Raw genomic sequence first — 21,100 nt, 5'->3', positions numbered from 1 at the left:
AGACTGTCATGAACACTGATTTATGCCATTAGTATAGTGGAAATTGCCTTGGACTAAATATATATACTCACTTCATTCTACATCCCCAAAAAATCCATATCACATGACCTACCTATAGATTGTGAATAGTTATCTACAACATTGTTAACTACTATAGCTAATTTCTGCTCCAGTTTCATCATGAAAGGACACATGAAATGCATACAAATGTCTTTTTAAATGTTTATCACACAAATAACTTTCAAGATAGTTGGTAAGCGGTGAAATGCCCATAAAAGTTCCATACATAATCTAATAAGTGCACACCATACCATTTCTATGAATAAAGACAATAGGAAAGTTTAAATTGTGAGTATTTACACGGCACAATTTCAATTAAGAAATGTCAAGACGGACAAAATCAACAATACACAATGCACTGCTATATATAATACTGTGCATACAATAAAGATAAACAAGATAAAAAAAAACACTTGTAAAAGTATATCAGGCTTTACCGATAGCTGTCATGCTAAAAGGAAACTGTTTCTACTAAGACACTGGGGAACTGAATATTTATTCAACCCTTCAAGAAATACTTATATTTAGGACCAACATCCCTAGTATTCTGCACTTCAGGCTATGCTGAAACAGTCCATTTCTCTCAGCTTCAAGCCTCTGTCCATTTCTTTCTATGACCTCATATTCCTACTCTCTCTTGCCCTCCTGACTTCATTAATCAGCTCTTTCAGATAATGAATCTCTTTAGTGAGTGATTCTGCTTTCTCCACCAGCTCTTGATTCCTCTCCTCTAGAGCTGCAGACTCTGACTGGAGGACGTCTTGCTCTGCACGCTTCTTCTGTCGGTAGCGGGTCGCCGCAGTCTTGTTCTGCTCCATTTTCTTCAGCTTCTTCTCGACCACAACCTTTGAGCCACTGGCTGACTTCACTCTTCCTGTGAGGGCAGGTGACTCAGACTGCTGACTTTGGGTGGGCTTAGAATCAGGTGTAGGGTATGGCTTCACCCTGTAAGATCGAGACTGGGAAGAGGCTGGGGTTTGTGGGTCGGGAGAGGCTGGCCTTGGGGAATTATCCACAACCACTTTACCTGGATGGGTTGCCATCACATTAGCCTCCTCTTTGGGAGCAAGGACAAGAACTATGTGGTTTGGGGAGAGGGACAGGACAATTTTGGGCACCTGCATCTCAACGGGGGTTGGACTCTGAACTTCAGCTATGTCCACCTCGCAACCAAGCTCAAGAGTGTCAGTAGGGGACTCGGGTGGAAGGATGGAAGGAGATGGGACTGGGGAGGCCGGTTCAGACTTTATATCGAGCTCGGTCTGGGGCTCAGGGACTACAGGGGAGGAATCTGACACTTCACAGGGTGTTGAGGGAACAAATGGAGTACAAACTGGAATATTCAAAGTGAATGAAAGGCTGGAAAGTTGATCAATTTCAGGGACAATCGCTGGGGGAGAGGGTGAAGGGTTACGGTCAGAAGCTACAGGCTGGGACTCCAGGTCTATCTGTGACTCCAGAGAAGCAATGAGTTCCTCAGGAGAACTGGGTGGATCCTCAGAATCATAGGAGCCAATCAAAGACTCCAGATCAAACTCACTCAGATCAATTCGCTCCGTCATCCAATCCATTTCACTGAATGAATGATCTGAAACAAAAAAAACATTAAACAACTGAATGCTTAAACAAGAGCACTGAAGGTATATTCTGAATACATTGCAACACCTTACCATTACCACTGTCTGCGCCACCATTATCTAGGCACAGCTCATCCGAGGGGAAACACGACAGGGCCTTCTCCCCCCTCTGAGGGAAGGGAGGCGTGCAGGGTGGGGAGAGAGAGGGAAGTGGAGAGGAAGAGAAAGATGAAAGGGGCGATTCAGCGCCTCCGAGAGGAAGAACCTCCTCATCTTTATCTAGGAAGAACCCAAGAGGGTCAGCCATCGGTGATGATGGGTCCCAAAGAAGGACTTCCATATCGTCCGGGCCAAACCGTGAGCTCATCAAAGACATGGCTGTCTATTTCAAGTGGAATCAGAGAGTCTTCTACTGAGAATTCAAATAATTTCGTGCTGTCAGGAACAGCAAAGGTCAGAGTTGCCACAAGGGACCTGCAAAAAGAGATGAAAAGTAGTTAATCTTTTAAATAACAATAAAAGCAAATTTAAATGATAATTGTAAACAATCAAATATGAAAGCTTTTAAGCAAGGGGAAAACATACTCAGTTATTACTGATGCACAATGACATCATCTGCCCACACCCTACACCTATATCACTTACAGTCAGCAGACTAGGTTCTATTTATAAACGCTCAACTCCAATTTATCAGAAGCACAAGCTCACTGGTTTTCAAAAATATTAAAATGAACTGAAAATGTCATTTTTGTTCAAAGACACTGGGACGCCCTACTGTTGTAACGTTACTAAAGACACCGCCATTTCAGGGCTCGCCGCTCCCCTTTCAGGAACGTGCGCCATTTTACAGAGAAGACGCGACGACAAAGAAAAGTCAAATAAACTGCCTCAACTCGTGTTAATTTGAGTAAAACATTATCATGTTTATTAGAAATGCATCCTCTATAGACAATAGAGACATTATGGTACATTTTAAAACAGACATGACTACAAAACCATCGACTGATGTGGTCTCTGCCGGGCAGACACATGGCGCGCTAAGCTCGAGACGGTTGTCATGACATTATTCGCACGGAAAACATTTTCCTAAATCTATTAAAAATAATAAATCCCCTATATATCTGTAAGGCGCACAAGAAATAGTACAAAACATTTATGGTCATAAGGATGATAACTTCAATGGTACAACTCCCGCCTCGCCGGCTGTCTAAACGACAAGACACTGTGAGACTAAAACAATTAAATGTATACTTACGCCATTTTGCAATAAATGTACTGAGGCAGTGCACTATGTTGATGCACTGAGGAGTTTGCGCGCTGTCTACAGGCACAGATCACACGGCCATTTCGGCGAAAAGCACAATCGCTCGGATAACAACAACAAATCAGAGAGAAGAGGAACAGATCTGCGGGTGATGACGTCGCGTTCACGTTTATATAGGGCCGCGGTGCAGCTCAGCTGTATCCGTCCGCCAGAGCGCTTTGTTTTGTGTTACTGGGCGCAGACAGCATATAGATCCCTTGTGTTAGTCAATTTATATCATGATTAGTATCAAAAATAACTATTAAAACTTCTCATATCTATTCAAATATATTTTGTGATATTTAGGAGCCTTTTTGATTATGTCAAATGAGGAAAAAATAATGATATTGGCATTGGACAGAGTATTGTAAAGATATAATCAGAGCCCGACTGATATCAAATGGATATCAACATTATATGTCTATCAGTCGATAGATTGACAAACAAATGTGTCGTGATTCGTCAGCACAACGTCTATCAAAACAAACATGAACGCATGAGTCATTTCAGGGAAGGTTGTCCACATTCCCCGTATGTAGTGTTGGCTCCATCGCTCTCTGCTGGACGAAAATTAAACTAGTTTAGTCTCAGTTGTGTTTACGGGAATTATTGTTTTGGGGGGAAGAAAAGACCATTGCTCTTGGTGGAACAAACTGAATAAAAGGACGAAAGAGGCTGTATTAAGCTTAGGTAGAAACAAAAGAGAATTGGAACAGCCAGTCAGTACAAGCAGGAATATGTGTAGTTGTTTACATATAGGTTTAGTGATCCTGTTTCAATGATGCATATGAAAAACACAGAAAGATAGACTACACGATAAAAGACAGCTCCCATCTTGAATGCATTCATTTATTTTCTAGAGATGTATATTTAAAAACAACACGTGATTTTGTTCAAATTTCAAGTTCAACTCCCAGCTAAGCCAACTATTTCATTAGGCAGTGTACAAATATTTGACAATTTCTTTCAACATAAAAAACACAATAATCAAAATGGAAAAGCCCCACCATGTTCAGATTAAATTTTATATACGATGTACAATATCAAGCAAGCAACACAGGCACATCTATTTAAAACAGATATTTTGGTCTAGTTGGTGGTCAAAAGCTATAACGTCACATTCAGACACTTCTACCTTTTTTTTTTTTAAATAATGATAATAACAATATTTTATATAATTACAATATATTATACATTTTGAATAAACATCTCTCTATGATCTTTTAATATAGTAGCATATTATTGCTGGTAATATCCCTATTGAATCGAAAGTGCTGTAGCTGCAATTGTAGTTTTCGCTATATAAAATAGAGGAAACTAGAATAATCAAAACATTACTGATATCTTGTGCTGATATATGATTGATTTGATTCTCTCTCAGTGGATTTCTCTTGGCTAAACATTTGCTAACTGTCAGCCTTTCATCAGACGACCACAATGCAGTCCTGCCGTGCGTATCTGTGAAGAAACCTGATCTTTAGGTTTGTGCCTGTCTTTGTTCTCAAACATTAGTATAGATCTGTCACTAATTCAGCGGTCCTTTTCTAGCTTCAGGCTCAACCTCGGGTGATTGTAAACTACAGAGGACATCAATGGAAGAGTGCTGCATAGGCCAAGGCCCTCTTGAGCTGCTTCATGCACAGTGACTCTATGTTTACACAGTGACTCTATTTTCCACTTTTATTAGTCGTTGTTTCTGCCTCAGGGAACATGTCAGGGTTTTCTGCTAGCGTAGAGCGGATTCGCTTCTTCTCTTTAAACCGGCCCGAATGTGAGACTTTCACATGGCGTCCCTTTGTCGCCGTTTTATCCACGATGCGTTCCAAGCGGGCATTAAACTGGCTGTCCGCAGCTGCGTCGGGTGTCCCGGGCGTCTCCCCGGCGTTGCTGCTGTGGTCTCCAGGGATTTCGTACAACACTTTCGGCTCCGATTTCTTCTTACGCAGGAAAGTCAGTTTCCACCAGGCTGGTGCAGGCTCTGCGGTCGCCATTTAGATGAAAACAGACTTGGATAGCTCTGCAAGCGGGACAGAATGAGAGAGTGTTATATTTTTGACTAAACACCAAACAGTAGGCCTAAATAAGAAAAGGAACTATAAACATACTGTTTTTTGTTACTTTTGAACACGAGTAATAAGAATAGTCAGAATGTGTAAGCTGAGCCCTGAGGGTGTGAGCTAATGCTAATGTAAGATCTGTGTCTTACATTATAAGGGGCAGCCGCTAATGAATTTTTTAGTGTAATTTAGTAAGCACCATATGGTAGAGGTATGCCTAGTAGAGCTTCGGTTACAAGCCTCAAATTTCACACACTATATGTAGCCCTGAGGGTGTGAGCTAATGCTAATGTAAGATCTGTGTCTTACATTATAAGGGGCAGCCGCTAATGAATTTTTTAGTGTAATTCAGTACGCACCATATGGTAGAGGTATGCCTAGTAGAGCTTCGGTTACAAGCCTCAAATTTCACACACTATATGCAAGGAGGATGGAAATGCTAAGTGTAGACCATGCTAATGTTAAACGATAGAGTGCTTACTAGGCTATAGCTTATTTTATTTTCATGTATTGGTTTATGAGTTAATAATATTGATGATTTACGCCATGGTTCAAAAGTTTGGGGTAGTAAATGTATTTATGCTCACTCAAAAATACAGTAAAAACATCAATCTTGTGAAACATTAACAATTAAAATAACTGTTTTCTGTTTTATTTTAAAATGTAATGTATTTCTTTTGACACAAAGCTGAATTTTCAGCATCATTACTCCAGTCTTCAGTGCCACATGATCCTTCAGAAATCATTCTAATATGCTGATTTGCTGCTGAAGTAACATTTATTATTATTATTATTATTATTATTATGCTGAAAACAGTTGTGCTGATTAACATTTTTGTGGAAACCCTGATACTTTTTTCCAGGATACTTTGATGAATATAAAGTTTAAAATAACAGAATTTATTTAAAATATAAATTCTTTGTAACAATGTAAAAGTATTTTTTGTCACTTTTCATCATTTTAATGTGTCCTTGATGAATAAATACATTAATTTAAATACTGACTCCAAACTTTTAAACGATAATGTACATTTGTACTTCAATATACAGTATATAAAACTGTATATGTCACTATTTATAATTTTTTTAATGGACCTAATAATGTGGCAAAATATCAAATTGAGCTGAAATTTGCTGCTGAAGTAACATTTATTATTATTATTATTATTATTATGCTGAAAACAGTTGTGCTGATTAACATTTTTGTGGAAACACTGATACTTTTTTCCAGGATACTTTGATGAATATAAAGTTTAAAATAACAGAATTTATTTAAAATATAAATTCTTTGTAACAATGTAAAAATATTTTTTGTCACTTTTCATCATTTTAATGTGTCCTTGATGAATAAATACATTAATTTAAATACTGACTCCAAACTTTTAAACGATAATGTACATTTGTACTTCAATATACAGTATATAAAACTGTATATGTCACTATTTATAATTTTTTTAATGGACCTAATAATGTGGCAAAATATCAAATTGAGCTGAAAGAACATTCGTATTAGCCAAAATATTTCATAAACATGTATGAGCCTAATTCTGCAGAAATTTGTAAAGCTTTTTTTATCCACAGTCTCCATGCAGGCCACAAACTGAATTCATTATTATATCTGACCTCTTGGACTTCACTTCTCAGGTCTCAATGATGCAGCTGGTTTCATTTCAGCCATAATGTTCAGAGTGTTGTTGCTTTGCTCACACTACAAATGGATTTTACATGATTCATTCATTCACTCACGTGATTTTAAATGACCCATTCACATGTTAAGAGTTCACAGTCCAGAGTGCATTTAAGGTTGGTTCATACACAAGCTAGAATGGCTGCTTTGAAATAAACCATTACAATAAAAGCAAGCATCCAGTATACATGGCGGAACACTGTCCAAATGAAACTGCTTCACTGTCCATTATCATATCTCGAACTGAATCAGCCTTCTGTGAAATGTGAAAATCAACTCCCACACTCAGATTCACTCAAAACTGCTGTAGCGTGTGGCATTATCCATTCACAGGAAAGGCTTGGCTCTGTTGCTTAGCAACAGAGTGGTCATTTTCATACAGTATGCTAATTTCTGCTCGCTCTCTCAGGGCTTTATGACTCTTGCTGCTGCTTTTATGTTTACGAGAGCAAACAAAGATCAGGTGGTGCTGGTCAGCTCCTTTTCAACCTCACAGCCTTGTTTTTTCACCGCTTTTAACCTTATAAAAGGAGGGCCTTTTATTCGGATGGTTTTAACAATAAAGCATATTTCATTACACTGGACAAAAAAAATGGTGTAGGATTTGCTTTGAAACTATTTTCAGTCAGAAATTACTAATAAATTTAACAAATAATTAGTTTTGAAGTAGAATGACTGAAAACTTTGAAAAATTAATTTTTTTACAATTCTATTTTTGAAAACGAGTAGCCTATGCATGCTGTAAAAGTATTTGGTTTCAGAAACACACAGCGTCTCCCTGACATGGCTGCTTCAACACTAACTGCGGTTACTGAAACCACGCCTTCTTTCTTTGCGTGCACATTTGGGCGGCATTATGCTAATATTTCCACATAGTGAGGTAGATATGTGGGGGCGTGTTAGAACGAGCCGTTTTAGGGGGGCGTGGCAGAGTCTTAACTTTGATAAAGAATATCTCTTTGGTTTTGAGACTTTAGTCTTTGCAACTTCAGGGATCTTATCTATGCACAATCAGCTTGTAACACTCCAAAGAGAAAGGAAAACTTGAAATCGCATCATATGACCCCTTTAATAAAGTGATGTCAACACTTACTAAACTGCATACAGTCTTTTTTTTGTGTGTGTGCAAATTTATATCTTGCAACTGTAGTTCAAATTGTGATTTCTAATACAAACACAGATTTTGAAACGTTCTGTAATATTAATGCACCCCAATGCACTAATATTAGGCATGGGGAATATTATGGTTTCGCCAGGATTTGGATAAGGAAGATTTCTCTTTGCATTGGATAAGGAAGATTTTCTTTTGCCAGGGGAACTTTTAGGCAAAGCACATGGGCTTACGCACTTCATGCTGTTATGCATGTGGTTTTCATATAAAGATAAAAATAATGATAAGGGTTAATGAACTCATTGTTCAGAAGGAAAAGCCAGTGCTTTTCCGGAAACATGTCAATGGCCATCAGGAACGTTCTGTGTGCTGATTATTCGAGGATTTGATAAGATTGACAGATCTCGATAATGTATGAAAACAATTACTTTGGAAAATCAAACTTCTGATTTGTCTTGTCACGCGAATTTTGGACAGCGTTAATTACTTGCAAAAGCATTTCAATTTATTACAGGCATCACAATAATAACGACACAAAGTACATTTAGTTTCAACAGAAGCTCCCACGAGAAATCGAAATCTCTGTAGACATCTTGATTAATTAATTATTCCTGTCGGTTGGTTGGAAAAAACATCAGGTGTTAACTGGAGGTCCTCAGGGCTTCGCCCCGGGAACAGTCACACTCTGAGAGAGTTGTGGTACATAATGAGTAAAAGTAGAGCAAAAGACAGGATTGTGGTAATCAGAAGAACTGCAGGAAAAATTTTCTTGTGTTTGACCCTTCTTGCAGGCCCAAAACATGTATTGGTCTGTATCTGTTGTTTTACACTCACACCCTTTAGAAATAAGCACCTGTTTCTAAAGAGTGTAAGACTGGAATAACAATAAAAATAAAGGCATACCCCACCAATACACAAAAAGGAAATTGGTCCCAAGTTTCCCAAGAAGAAAATTTTGCTGCTCAGAAGTTACTCTTTGAAAGTTTGGGAGACCATTTGTTGATCTAAATGATCAAAGTGGTCTCAGATGTTTCTCCAAAGATTCATTGAGAAATAACAAATATACACATAAATGACAGTTGCTGATCTATCCCAGCGGGCACCTTGATATCCATTTGACGTCAAATATTAGTCAAGACTTGATCAAGATGCTGTAACGTCATTTTAAATTCAGTATGGACAGCAATTTCTTCCAGTGATAATTGAGTGAAAATAGGAAGTTAATCCCACACTGAAATTGGTTTAATGGGGCAAAAACGGCATCCATGGGAGTGTTCCAAGGCAAAAGCCACTGCTGACCAAAAAGAACACAAAGGCTCGTCTCTCATTTGCCAAAAAATATCTTGATTATCCCCAAGACTTTTGGGCAAATATTCTGTGGACTGATGAGACAAAAGTTTAACTTTTTGGAAGGTGTGTGTCCCGTTACATCTGGCGTAAAACCCACACAGCATTTCATCAAAAGAACATCATACCAACAGTCAAACATGGTGGTGGTAATGTGATGGTCTGGGGCTGCCTTGCAGCTTCTGGACCTGGATAACTTGCCGTAATTGACGGAACCATGAATTCTGCACTCTATCAGAAAATCCTGAAGGAGAATGTCCGGCCATCAGTTTGTGACCTCAAGCTCAAGCGCACTTGGGTTATGCAGCAGGACAATGATTCCAAACACACCAGCAAGTCCACCTCTGAATGGCTCAAGAAAAACTAAATTAAGGTTTTGGAGTGGCCAAATCAAAGTTCGGACTTAAATCCGATTGAGATGCTTAAACAGTCCATTCATGCTCGAAAACCCTCCAGTGTGGCTTAATTAAAACAATTCTGCAAAGAAGAGTGGGCCAAATTCCTCCACAGCGATGTGAAAGACTCATTGCCAGTTATCGCAAACACTTGATTGCAGTCGTTGCTGCAAAGCGTGGCACAACCAGTTATTAGATTTAGGGGGCAATTACTTTTTCACGTAGGGCCAGGCAGGTTTGGACAGCTTTTTTTCCTTAATAAAATAAATAATCATTTAAAAACTGCATTTTGTATTTACTTGCATTATCTTTGTGTAATATTAAAATTAGTTTGATGATCTGAATCTTTTAAGTGTGACAAATATGCAAACAATGTAAAAAACAGGAAGGAGGCCAACACTTTTTCACACCACTGTATATGTAGGCCGATATATTTGACGTTCAATTTACATCAAATCAATGTCATGTCAAGTTTTTGACATCAGGTTGATTTGCATATTTTACCAGTTTTTTGATGTCAAACTGACATCTTTTCAACATCAATTGCTCACTGGGATAGTAAGAGTATACAGCTACTGTATAAATTGAATGTGGATAGCATAGCGCAAACAATTTGCTTTTGAGAGAATTGGATGAGAAATGTTTGAATTCATATTGAATTCTGTGATTTTTGATTGCAAATTTTAGACTTAGCAAATCTGAGCAGAGTTTGAGACATTGCTAAAATCTCTTCCGAAAGAAGAGAAACACGTGAGATTATTTATCCAGTAGAAACAAAACTGAAAGTTTTTTTATTAATGGGGAGAAGGGAACTTTTGTGTGTGAATACAAATACTCAAGCACATGTTAAACAAATAACGCAGGCAGTAGAGGCACAAAGAGACTTTGCATTTAATTTTATAAAGATGCTTGTTTCTTGCCCACTTGAATTACACCACTAATGAATATACCACTAATTTTGGACTGAGAGAATCATTTTTAAAGCAATAATCTCTTATTTATAAGGTTGGGATCTCTTCGTTTTAATTCAATGAGTTCACAACTGAAAGAAATGTTTTGCATTTCAAAGCGTGCACTTGATTGCAATAATACACACACACACACACACATCTCAGGCTCCTCATTGTGCACGATTAGTCAGTGATACAGGTTCACTGTGTGCTATGAATGTGTAATCAAATGTGTCTCTGTCCAAAGGTCATTAAAATTCACAGGTATCAGTACACTTTTTCTCTATAAATTACTATAAGTTCCCATTTGATCAATTCATTTCTTTCTCTAGAACTCAATATCAATTCCACTTTGATCTGCATTTTTCACAGTAATTTTATCTGTCAACTCATTAATATGAAACTAACTGCAACTGGATGACGTTCCGTGGAGTTAAAAGAGTTTTCCCGTCCAGTGAATTCCAGTAAAAAGCCCCTCTCACCTCTGCAGGTGAATGAACGTCTGTTGAGATGGTTGTTATCTGCGTTAGAGGGGTCACTATCCTTTGGTTCAGTTCTCTGTCTAGTTGAGTCCAGCAGGTGAGGTCATCGCCCTATAGGACCCTCTTTTTTTCTTCAGATTTCGATGAGTTTCTGTCTATCTCTTCTCTTCTGCCTCTTCTCCGGCTTGGCTTTCCTTCTCGTTCTCTCTGGCAACCAGGTGTAGATTCACAGGTGCGTGACTCCTCCCTCCTGCAGCCACACAGACACCCACATCAGACCCCTCCTCCCTCTGCTGCCTGAATAAACATCAGCATCACAGAACAATAGCTAATATATAGTTGGATTGGGTGTAGACGAATAATGACGGGATCAGCTTTTGATATCGAGTTAATGGTTAAGAGGCTATAAAACGGATGTTGGCAATGTAATCAGCAGGGATTCACTTTTTTCCTTCTTTTCAAGACTGCCATGTATGTTTCTTTCAATACTTTTTTAATATTTTCCACTTTTTAGAATAACAGTAAGTATGTATATATATATATATATATATATATACAGTGTTGGGGAAAGTTACTTTTAAAAGTAATGCATTACAATGTTGCATTACTCCATAAAAAAGTAACTAATTACGTTACTTAGTTACTTTTTATGGAAAGTAATGCGTTACGGTACTTTTGCGTTACTTTTTAAATCTGGACAGGGCATGCTTGTTTGTTTTTAAAATTTTAAAAAGTTATATTTTTGGCAAATATAAAAGCCCTTTCACACCAAAAATGAAATGAATAAGCCTCAGGCTGAAGGGAAAGTACATTTACGTCCGTACAGTAGAATGCAGAAGAAGAAATTTCAACACACTTCAGCAATAAACAAAGACACACAAATGTTTGTCTAGAATAAATTGTGCTTATTAGTACGGTTGAACTGGATCATCGAAGGTCAGAAGCAAATAGAATGGGATTAAATACATAAAGGATATTTGTGTTGTTTAACATTTCATTATTGCTGGTATGCGTCATATTCTGAGATGCATTACTTTTATTCATTTTGAGGAATACTGAATCTGTGTTTGTTTTTTGTTTTTTTGTGAGTGAGATGAATTAATGCATATTCATATTTATTTGAGAACTACAGTAACATCTGATTTCTCTCAACTATTTGAAAAAGTAACTCAGATATTCTCTTGTAAATTAAAAAGTAATGCGTTACTTTACTAGTTACTTGAAAAAAGTTATCCGATTACGTAACTCTCGTTACTTGTAATGCGTTACCCCCACCACACACCTGTCTATATAAGACCTTACTGCTCACAGTGCATGTCAGAGCAAATGAGAATTATGAGGTCAAAGGAACTGCCTGAAGAGCTCAGAGACAGAATTGTGGCAAGGCACAGATCTGGCCAAGGTTACAAAAAATTTCTGCTGCACTTAAGGTTCCCAAGAGCACAGTGGCCTCCATTCCTTAAATGGAAGACGTTTGGGACGATCAGAACCCTTCCTAGAGCTGGCCGTCCGGCCAAACTGAGCTATCGGGGGCGAAGAGCCTTGGTGAGAGAGGTAAAGAAGAACCCAAAGATCACTGTGGCTGAGCTCCAGAGATGCAGTCGGGAGATGGGAGAAAGTTGTAGAAAGTCAACCATCACTGCAGCCCTCCACCAGTCGGGGCTTTATGGCAGAGTGGCCCGACGGAAGCCTCTCCTCAGTGCAAGACACATGAAAGCCTGCATGGAGTTTGCTAAAAAACACCTGAATAAGATTCTCTGGTCTGATGAGACCAAGATATAACTTTTTGGCCTTAATTCTAAGCGGTATGTGTGGAGAAAACCAGGCACTGCTCATCACCTGTCCAGTACAGTCCCAACAGTGAAGCATGGTGGTGGCAGCATCATGCTGTGGGGGTGTTTTTCAGCTGCAGGGACAGGACGACTGGTTGCAATTGAGGGAAAGATGAATGCGGCCAAGTACAGGGATATCCTGGACGAAAACCTTCTTCAGAGTGCTCAGGACCTCAGACTGGGCTGAAGGTTTACCTTCCAACAAGACAATGACCTTAAGCACACAGCTAAAATAACGAAGGAGTGGCTTCACAACAACTCTGTGACTGTTCTTGAATGGCCCAGCCAGAGCCCTGACTTAAACCCAATTGAGCATCTCTGGAGAGACCTAAAAATGGCTGTCCACCAATGTTTACCATCCAACCTGACAGAACTGGAGAGGATCTGCAAGGAGGAATGTGTGAAAAACTTGTTGCATCTTTCCCAAAAAGACTCATGGCTGTATTAGATCAAAAGGGTGCTTCTACTAAATACTGAGCAAAGGGTCTGAATACTTAGGACCATGTGATATTTCAGTTTTTCTTTTTTAATAAATCTGCAAAAATGTCAACAATTCTGTGTTTTTCTGTCAATATGGGGTGCTGTGTGTACATTAATGAGGAAAAAAAATGAACTTAAATGATTTTAGCAAATGGCTGCAATATAACAAAGAGTGAAAAATTTAAGGGGGTCTGAATACTTTCCGTACCCACTGTATATATATATAACAATAATAAATGAAAGAAAGAAAATGAATGAATGAAAATTTGGTTTTGTAAAGAATGAATAAACCAAATATTGGTTTTGTAAAGAAATTCATCCACTGGCTAATATAGGCTATGCTACTAATATTTGTCAACAAAACTAATTTTAAGCATTTAAACATTAAGATCAAAAGGTCTTTACATTTACGAGAAACTGTTGTGCCCAAACTTTTGACTGGTGCAGTATGTTAAATCACTTACACTTTCAAAAGGTAGACCAAAGTGCTGTACAGAGAAAAAGAAACAATTACATATAACATTACATAAAAGACCATAATAAAAACAACTAGCCTAAATAATCATACCCAAAATTACAAACTTTTTCAAATGACAATGAAAAGGCTCAAGTCTGCTTTTAAAAGCGTCAAGAGATTCAGTGGATTTAATCATCAATGGCAAACCGTTCCACAATCTTGGAGGTGCAACAAAAAAGTGGGATAATTTTAGACGAGATCAATATATAAACATAAATATTATATACATATTTTTAGAGCACACATTTCGGAAAGCATCATATTCCATTTCTAAGTAGAATTAAACATGTCTGAATATAAGGTCCACATGTCAAATGTGTACAAATAAGTGCTAAACATCTTGTTCAATTATTTCTGTTGTAAACTCTTGTTTTGATATTCATTTGGATCTGTTGTCCCCGTGTTCTTGTTTCCTGTGTTTAGTTCCTGATCCCTTGGTTTCTAGTATGTTCTCTGTCACTTTGGTCACTGATTGTGTTCTTCAACTTTTTCTAGTTTAGTTCTTTATCCTTTGTATATATAGCTCTTGATGTTTGGGGTTTATTGTCAGTTATTGCCTTTGTTGTACCAAAGCTGTTTTGTTGCTGGGTTTTCCCCTATTATCATCCTCATAATAGTCTTTTTACATTATTTATTTAAATAAATACTGCTGAACTTAGATCCACACCTCAACAACCTTGCCTGCGATGTTACAAGATGCACATACAAATAAAATCCGAATGTCATTCTACTATCAGACAGGGAATGTTTTAGCAAAATAATGCAGAGCAAACCCCCTTGAAATGACATTTTTCTAATAAAAATATCTGTAATTTTTTTCCAGAGTTTTTTTTTTTTTTTTTTTACAATTCAACAAACACTTAAATGGTGTGTGCATATATATATAAACACACACTAATATAATGTATACAGTATATTTATTATACTTTATCTAGACTGTGTCCTTTTTTCTCCTATTCTCTAGACAATTATGAAATTATATTTTAATTATTTATAGATATACCTTTGTACATCTATATTCGCCTCCAAGCTATACATATTAAAATCGAAAGAAAGAAATAATAACAATTCCACATCCTACCAGTAGAGGGCAGACTCTCAGTCCTGTTTATTTGAGAAGTAATATTCACCAGCCCTGGCTCTGGCAGCAGTTTGAACAGGAACATGATGCCAGGATGCCCACTGGTGCGATTAGGCTGGCTGAGGGATAATAATGACTGACTGCTGACCTAGCTGGGTGTGTTAAGGAGGACTTGCACTCTGTCTAGGGGCTGCTTGGTTCAAGTGGTGCGCTGGCAGCGTATGCGGCCTTCATACACACAGGGATTAAATAAGAACAAGCCACATTTCATGGCCCACTCGAAAAGCATGCGGCTGTTCAGCACCAGCTGGGCTTTGGAGCTGGTAGTTCGCTCATGGCAGCCAAGATCTGATGCTTCACAGTCTGCAGAACACACAGTCCATTAATTATTATCTTATAGCTTCTGATGGGAAACTTCATTTGGCCCGACAAGAGTCATTTTAAAAGGAACAGTTTGGGCATGTAAAGCATTTGGCCTCTTTCTGATATCTGACTTTTGGTTTGAACATTCAGCAGTTGGAATTTGAATTGAAATGGCTACTGGATGTTGGAATGGAATGACAGGAAGATGAATTTACTCAATTGCAATTGAAAGAAATCCAAGATAATCCAAAAAAAAAAAAAATACCAGACAAATGTCACTCGATGACTTCTCAGGCATTCTGCTTAAGGTTTTTTTTTTTTATCTTGTAAACCTGCTTCATGACTAAGAAATAAATTACAGCATTTTGGGAAATGTGTTCTTCTACCATATGATATTATATTAAATATATGAATTTTTTAATTTATATTTTACATTTTGAAATGCCATACTTAAATGCAAATATCTACAGATTGCATTTTACAAATTGGTTATAAATACATATTTTTTTCTGCAAGTACACCACATTTTGTTTATGAAAAATCATGGGGCTTACAAACTGATAAATTGGGTGCTCTATAAACTACAAACAGATGTTATATGAATTTATTTTTACTGCATTTTTAAGTCTACTTCTTTCTCAAATTAGAATTAAAATACAACATATTTTACTACCTCAGTTGAAAAATTTGATTAATCTTGATTTAATTCTAAATAACATAAAAAGTAGTTTTTCATTAAATGATTTTGATACCATTAAAATGTATATATTTATTGATATATATTTTATGTTTTTGAAATGCCATCATACTTAAATAAATGCAACTATCTATAGATTGCATTTTACATATTGGTTAGCATATATATATATATATAATTTTTTTTTTAGCAAATACTCCACATGTTGTCTATGAAAAATCATGAGGTTTTCAAACTGATAAATTAAGTGCTCTATAAACTACAAACCGATGTTATATGAATTTATTTTTATTGTATTTGTAAAACTTTCTCAAACTAGAATTAAAATACAACATTTTACTTTCTCAGTTGAAATTCATGAATTTGCTTAGTCTCAATTTAATTCTAAATAACATAAAAAGTGGCTTTTCATTAAATTATTCTGACACCATTTAAATTTTGACATATCAGTACTCTCAGACAAATCACATGCATTACATTGTTTTTATTTACCTTGTGGCTATTGAAAGAGTGGTCTGTTGTGTTAGTGCGCCTCCTCGTGGCGAGATTTATGAACAACAGGTACGTCGTGAGGTTAAAGCGCTGCAGTTTTCTATTGTTCCACCAGGGGGCAGTAGCACCCGTCAGTCATCATTACTGCCTCGAACCACAACAAATTGAAAAGGAAATTACTGTCAATCTATTGAGAGAATGAAGTTATGTCATATCATAGTCCATAGAGGGAAATAAATTGACAGATGGGCTACGGGTGCAGATTGAGCTGTTTTAAAGGAGGAGGACAAAAGGATGACAGTTAATTTTCTTTGTTTTATTCTACTGAATGAAATCCTCCCTTTCTTTCACATATCCCATTCCCTTGTTCCCTGTTTTCCGATCCATATTATGCCGTAAACAATGGTTGCATCAGGAAAATAATAGAGCAAACTGTGCTGAGTATGGTATTTCCATATATTCCTTTGTTCATCACGAATAAAAGAAAACCAAAAACAAGAATTGTGGGGACAAAGAGTGGACAATAGACCAGGATTATGAGGTAGGAAAATGTACCAGGAGTGCAAACAAAATGAGTGTCCTAAATAAAAATGAAAAATTTGCCTACCAAGAAATAACCCAACAGGACCAGGGCTGTTGCTCTCATTCTTTCCCAAAATCTTTCCCAAAATCTTCTCGCAGAGGTTTTAGTTCGTGGCTACCAGACCTTGTCTTTACTTGACATCCACAAACACACAGACACTTGTTTTTGACGATGTGGTGGAGAAGGGACGCTGAATGACTGAAGCCATCAATCATAACATCTCTGCTTCCATCTCTTTTTTTATCCACCGCAACTTCCTGCTGAAGACACGCATAATGTCTCTTGGATAAAATAAACATCAAACATAAGATTCTGAGTTCAGAAACATTTAAATGGCATCTTTTAGACTTTTTCCCCTGCAGAGGCGGCAATAAAACAAATCAGCTCGGTCAGGTGTAGTGAAGTGGGTCAACACAAAACCCGAGCCTTCATTGTACCTTTTTCCTCATTTTGATAAGGTTGTTTCATTAACATACACAAAAAAAAAATCCGTAAAATTTACAGTAAAAAACCGGTACTGAAATCTGTTTTGTACCTTTGTAATACACTGATAACCACCAAATGCAGGAGGTGATGAGAAAGTCACATGATGAACCAAAGCCCATCACAAGCAGCTTTTAAATAATAACATATATGGAAGGTGCACAGTATCATTCACACAAACACCAAACACCATCACGATAACACACATGAAACTGAAATAATGCAATAGACATTAATTGAACAACATTAGGTGTAACACACAACCCTAATATACAAAACTGATAAGAAAAAACTAAGAATAAAAAAAACGCAGGGAATTCTGTGAATGTCAATTTACGGTTATTCACTGTAAATTATACGGTATTTTTCACTTCCAAAAACGGTATACTACCGTGAAATTGATGTCCAATACATGTAATGTCCAATACAGTTTTTCACCGTATATAGTAGGGGAATTTACCGTTAACCATTTAACAGGTTTTTACTGTAGCATTTTTACAGTCTTTTACCGTTAAATTCACGGTAATTTTTTACAGTGTAGTCCTATCGAAGAGGGAAGTTTCACTCTAAACTGCTGATTCTGTGGGGAACATCGAGACTCAAACTTAATGTGTTTATTTATATAAACATACAGTTCATCTTCCACGCGCCTCCAGCCAAAGCGAAGCATCCGCACCAGGCTGCTCACAGACGGTCTTTCGCTCCGAGTTCTCGTCACGTTGACTGGCAGCGTTCTTGGGACTGAACATGGAAATGTGATCCTCCACAGCACCTGGGAGTCCTGCAGGAGACAGGATGTGTGTTTGGGTTCTGCTTGACTCCCGCATGTTTCTGTTCTGTATATTATCATGCACTATTGCCCTGTGGCCCACTAGGCCCCGGGCTCCTTCTGAGCCTGCCAGTCAATCAAGACTAAAACTCCAGCAGTTTAACGACAGATTACACTGGAATTCAGAGAAATTAAGCATTAAGCAAATTAAGGCAGCATTAAATTGAACTTAATTTAACAATAGGTATAACTCATACAAATAGAAAAGTAATTTATATAACATTGAAAACATACTGACAAACAGCAAACGAAATATTCAGAAAAGAAGAAACAACGTTTAAAAATGAGTCAGTGAATCGTTTATTTGATCACTGAATCATTTATTTAGATTAACTATTTTATTAAAATGTTAATTTCTTTTTTCGGCTCAAAAATGTGAAAGTAACTATCATTAACTCCTCCTTGATTATGCAAGGCATTGTGGGCAATATTAGAAGGTATGAATTAACGCTTTCAAAAATCCACCAGAAATAGTAACCATATGTGCATTTTTGGCGTCATATTTTCAATGTACAGTAGAGGGTTTATAAGATTTTTTTTTTTAAAGATTTTTCAAAAGTCAGTCATGCTCACCAAGGCTCCATTGATTTGATAAAAAAGTGAAATATTTTTCCAATTTAAAATAACTGTTTTCTATTTGAATATATTTTAAAATATAATTTATTTCTGTGATGGCAAAGTTGAATTTTCAGCATCGTTACTCCAGTCTTCAGTGTCACATGATCCTTCAGGAATCATTCTAAAATGCTGCATTGCTGCTCAAGAAACATTTCATATTATTATCAATGTTGAAAACAGTTGTGCTGCTTCATATTTTTGTGGACAACTGTGATATATTTTTCCCAGGATTCCTTGATGAATATAAAGTTCAGCATTTATTTGAAATAGATTTTAAAAAATCAAACTGATCCTAACCTTTTGAACTGAACTGTGTTCTATCTGAGATACATTAATTATGATCTTGCATGCTATTTATTACTTATATATATGAATTGAGATGCAGGCAGAGAAAGAGAGAGAGAGAGAGAGAATTGGGCGTGGCTAGAAATGTCCAATAGCATGAGAGAATAATAGAGGTGGAGAGACATACATTAGGAATGTAGGCGTCATAAACATAAAGAGAGAGAGACAAAGAGAGAAAGAGAGCACAACACAAGTGCATGTCATGTTAAATGAATATGGAAAAGAAAAAAAGTGAGAGAGTATAAAAGAAATAGCACTTTGATTGACTTATTTCCCCACACATGCTGGTTTGTCAGATTGTAGAAATGGAGAGTGCCGTTTTAATATTTCTTATTTTAGACACTCACATATAAACATCACACAGCATCAAAAATTCAAAACCCCACTCTATCATTGTAAATGTCCAAAACTTTTCCCCGGAGTTAAGATTCGTCCATTATGCCCAGTAATTCGCTAGACACACACATCGCCAGATGTCTTTCCCTCTTGCTTGTCACTAAAGAGTTTCTCTGTACAAACAGCAGGGGTCACTTAGTGAGAGGTCAAAGGTCAGGTTCCCAGCGTAGTGTAGCCATGGTGATGGCATCTGGAGAGTTGCAGCAAAGTGGAATCTCCTCGGCTTGTCAAACTGTCCCCCCACACACACACACACACACACACACACACACACGCTCCTGCTTGGGCTCATTAGGTTTATGATCTGTGTTTTTATTGTAGTGGACTCCTCTTCGAGATTGTTTATAATCTTGTTGGTTATGTACTTAATTATATACTGTGGTGTATGCTGTCCATAGATAACCACACACCAGAACACCAGCCACCCACATTATCCCATAAAATCACCCATCCTGTTACCTGGGCAACAGCTGTTCACTGGAGCTGACAGTGGAGTCCAGAACAGGCCCGGAGGGCTCGGTCTCCTCTCTCCCTGTCCTTGAGCTTTTCTCCCCGTGGCTCCAGAGCCTGGGCAGCTGAAGAGCAGAACAGAAAGAGCTGTGTGCATCTGCTTCTGTGAAGTCAGCACGCCTGGAGGCTGGCATTACGACAAGGTCAGGGGTCAACGCTTTCTGGGTGGCTTCTCCCATTTCGTTCTGCTGAAAGTCACGATGTAAAAAACACAGTTTGAGAGATGTTTCTCATGAGTCGAGAATTATGATAAATTGCTTCCAAACTGTGTGGAAACCAAATGGACCTAAACATTCTTTACAAAAATGTACCATGGTAATTAAAGTTTCTGGCAAAATCCCACAGTTAGTGCAGTCTTTGTTGCTACTGTGGAACATACTTGATTAAAATGAGATCAGAATCATCTTTTGCAAACAATCATTTGCATAAACTTAATATAACAAACAAGCCTTTAGGAAAGAACACAGAATTTGATTAGAATTAGATTAAATGGAGAGCAAAGAGTGAGTTCTGCTTTAGTCATCTGGTTTTTAGATTTTTCACCACAGAAAAAAAAAACGTACTCACATGTGACGTGCATAATCTCACGCACAGTTCGAGACTTCAACAATGTCTCGAACTGTGCACAGATTTTCAACATATCAAAGTTTGCAAAGTCAAAATTCAGGCAAAACCTCACGATTTGTTACCTTTCAGCTCTAAACTGATGTGTTACGTCACATCAACAGTTTCTCATTTGTGTCTATTTTTATTTATTCTTATAGTTTTTTTTATTTATTTAATATAGTTTAGGAGAAATGTTTGTACCCAATAAGCTATGACTGAAAAAAAAAAAGATTATATTAAATATTATATATGTATGCACACAAACATAAAAAAATAAAATTATATATATATATATATAT

At 37.3% G+C, this 21,100-nt stretch overlaps 4 protein-coding genes across 4 annotated transcripts in view; 1 reads left to right on the top strand and 3 right to left on the bottom strand.

The window, feature by feature from the left end:
* The window catches only part of LOC107582896 (GTPase IMAP family member 8-like), a 34,984-nt gene that overhangs the window by 3,715 nt on the left and 10,169 nt on the right, over positions 1 to 21,100 (top strand). The gene's annotated exons all lie outside the window — the stretch shown is intronic.
* On the bottom strand, positions 209 to 3,057 carry LOC107582897 (cyclic AMP-dependent transcription factor ATF-4-like). Its single transcript, XM_016268924.1, has 3 exons — positions 2,893 to 3,057; positions 1,731 to 2,111; positions 209 to 1,648 (listed from the first exon to the last, which is right to left on the bottom strand). The coding sequence occupies exons 2-3, from the start codon at positions 2,011 to 2,013 to the stop codon at positions 672 to 674; spliced, it is 1,260 nt and encodes a 419-aa protein (XP_016124410.1). The 5' UTR covers positions 2,014 to 2,111; positions 2,893 to 3,057; the 3' UTR covers positions 209 to 671.
* LOC107582938 (proline-rich protein 15-like protein A) lies at positions 4,608 to 4,931 on the bottom strand. Its single transcript, XM_016268962.1, has one exon. The coding sequence runs from the start codon at positions 4,929 to 4,931 to the stop codon at positions 4,608 to 4,610; it is 324 nt and encodes a 107-aa protein (XP_016124448.1).
* The window catches only part of LOC107582937 (uncharacterized), a 23,002-nt gene continuing 22,042 nt past the window's right edge, over positions 20,141 to 21,100 (bottom strand). The window contains exons 7-8 of the mRNA XM_016268961.1: positions 20,333 to 20,383; positions 20,141 to 20,260 (exon numbers count right to left, since the gene is read on the bottom strand). Coding sequence (XP_016124447.1) covers positions 20,141 to 20,260; positions 20,333 to 20,383 — 171 coding nt within the window. The remainder of the gene's footprint in view (positions 20,261 to 20,332; positions 20,384 to 21,100) is intronic.

Source organism: Sinocyclocheilus grahami, unplaced genomic scaffold (assembly GCF_001515645.1).
Source record: "Sinocyclocheilus grahami isolate Dianchi unplaced genomic scaffold, SAMN03320097.WGS_v1.1 scaffold48.1, whole genome shotgun sequence".
Taxonomy (NCBI): Eukaryota; Metazoa; Chordata; class Actinopteri; order Cypriniformes; family Cyprinidae; genus Sinocyclocheilus; species Sinocyclocheilus grahami.
Note: the sequence above shows the minus strand (reverse complement) of the source record. Positions and strands in the feature narration are given on the sequence as shown.

Excerpts from the sequence above, each read along its gene's own strand:
- LOC107582938 (XM_016268962.1), bottom strand. The coding sequence starts at position 4,931 with ATGGCGACCGCAGAGCCTGCACCAGCCTGGTGGAAACTGACTTTCCTG.
- LOC107582897 (XM_016268924.1), bottom strand. The coding sequence starts at position 2,013 with ATGTCTTTGATGAGCTCACGGTTTGGCCCGGACGATATGGAAGTCCTT. Across the intron at positions 1,649-1,730 it reads TGGCGCAGACAGTGGTAATG|ATCATTCATTCAGTGAAATG; the intron begins GTAAGGTGTTGC and ends TTTTTGTTTCAG.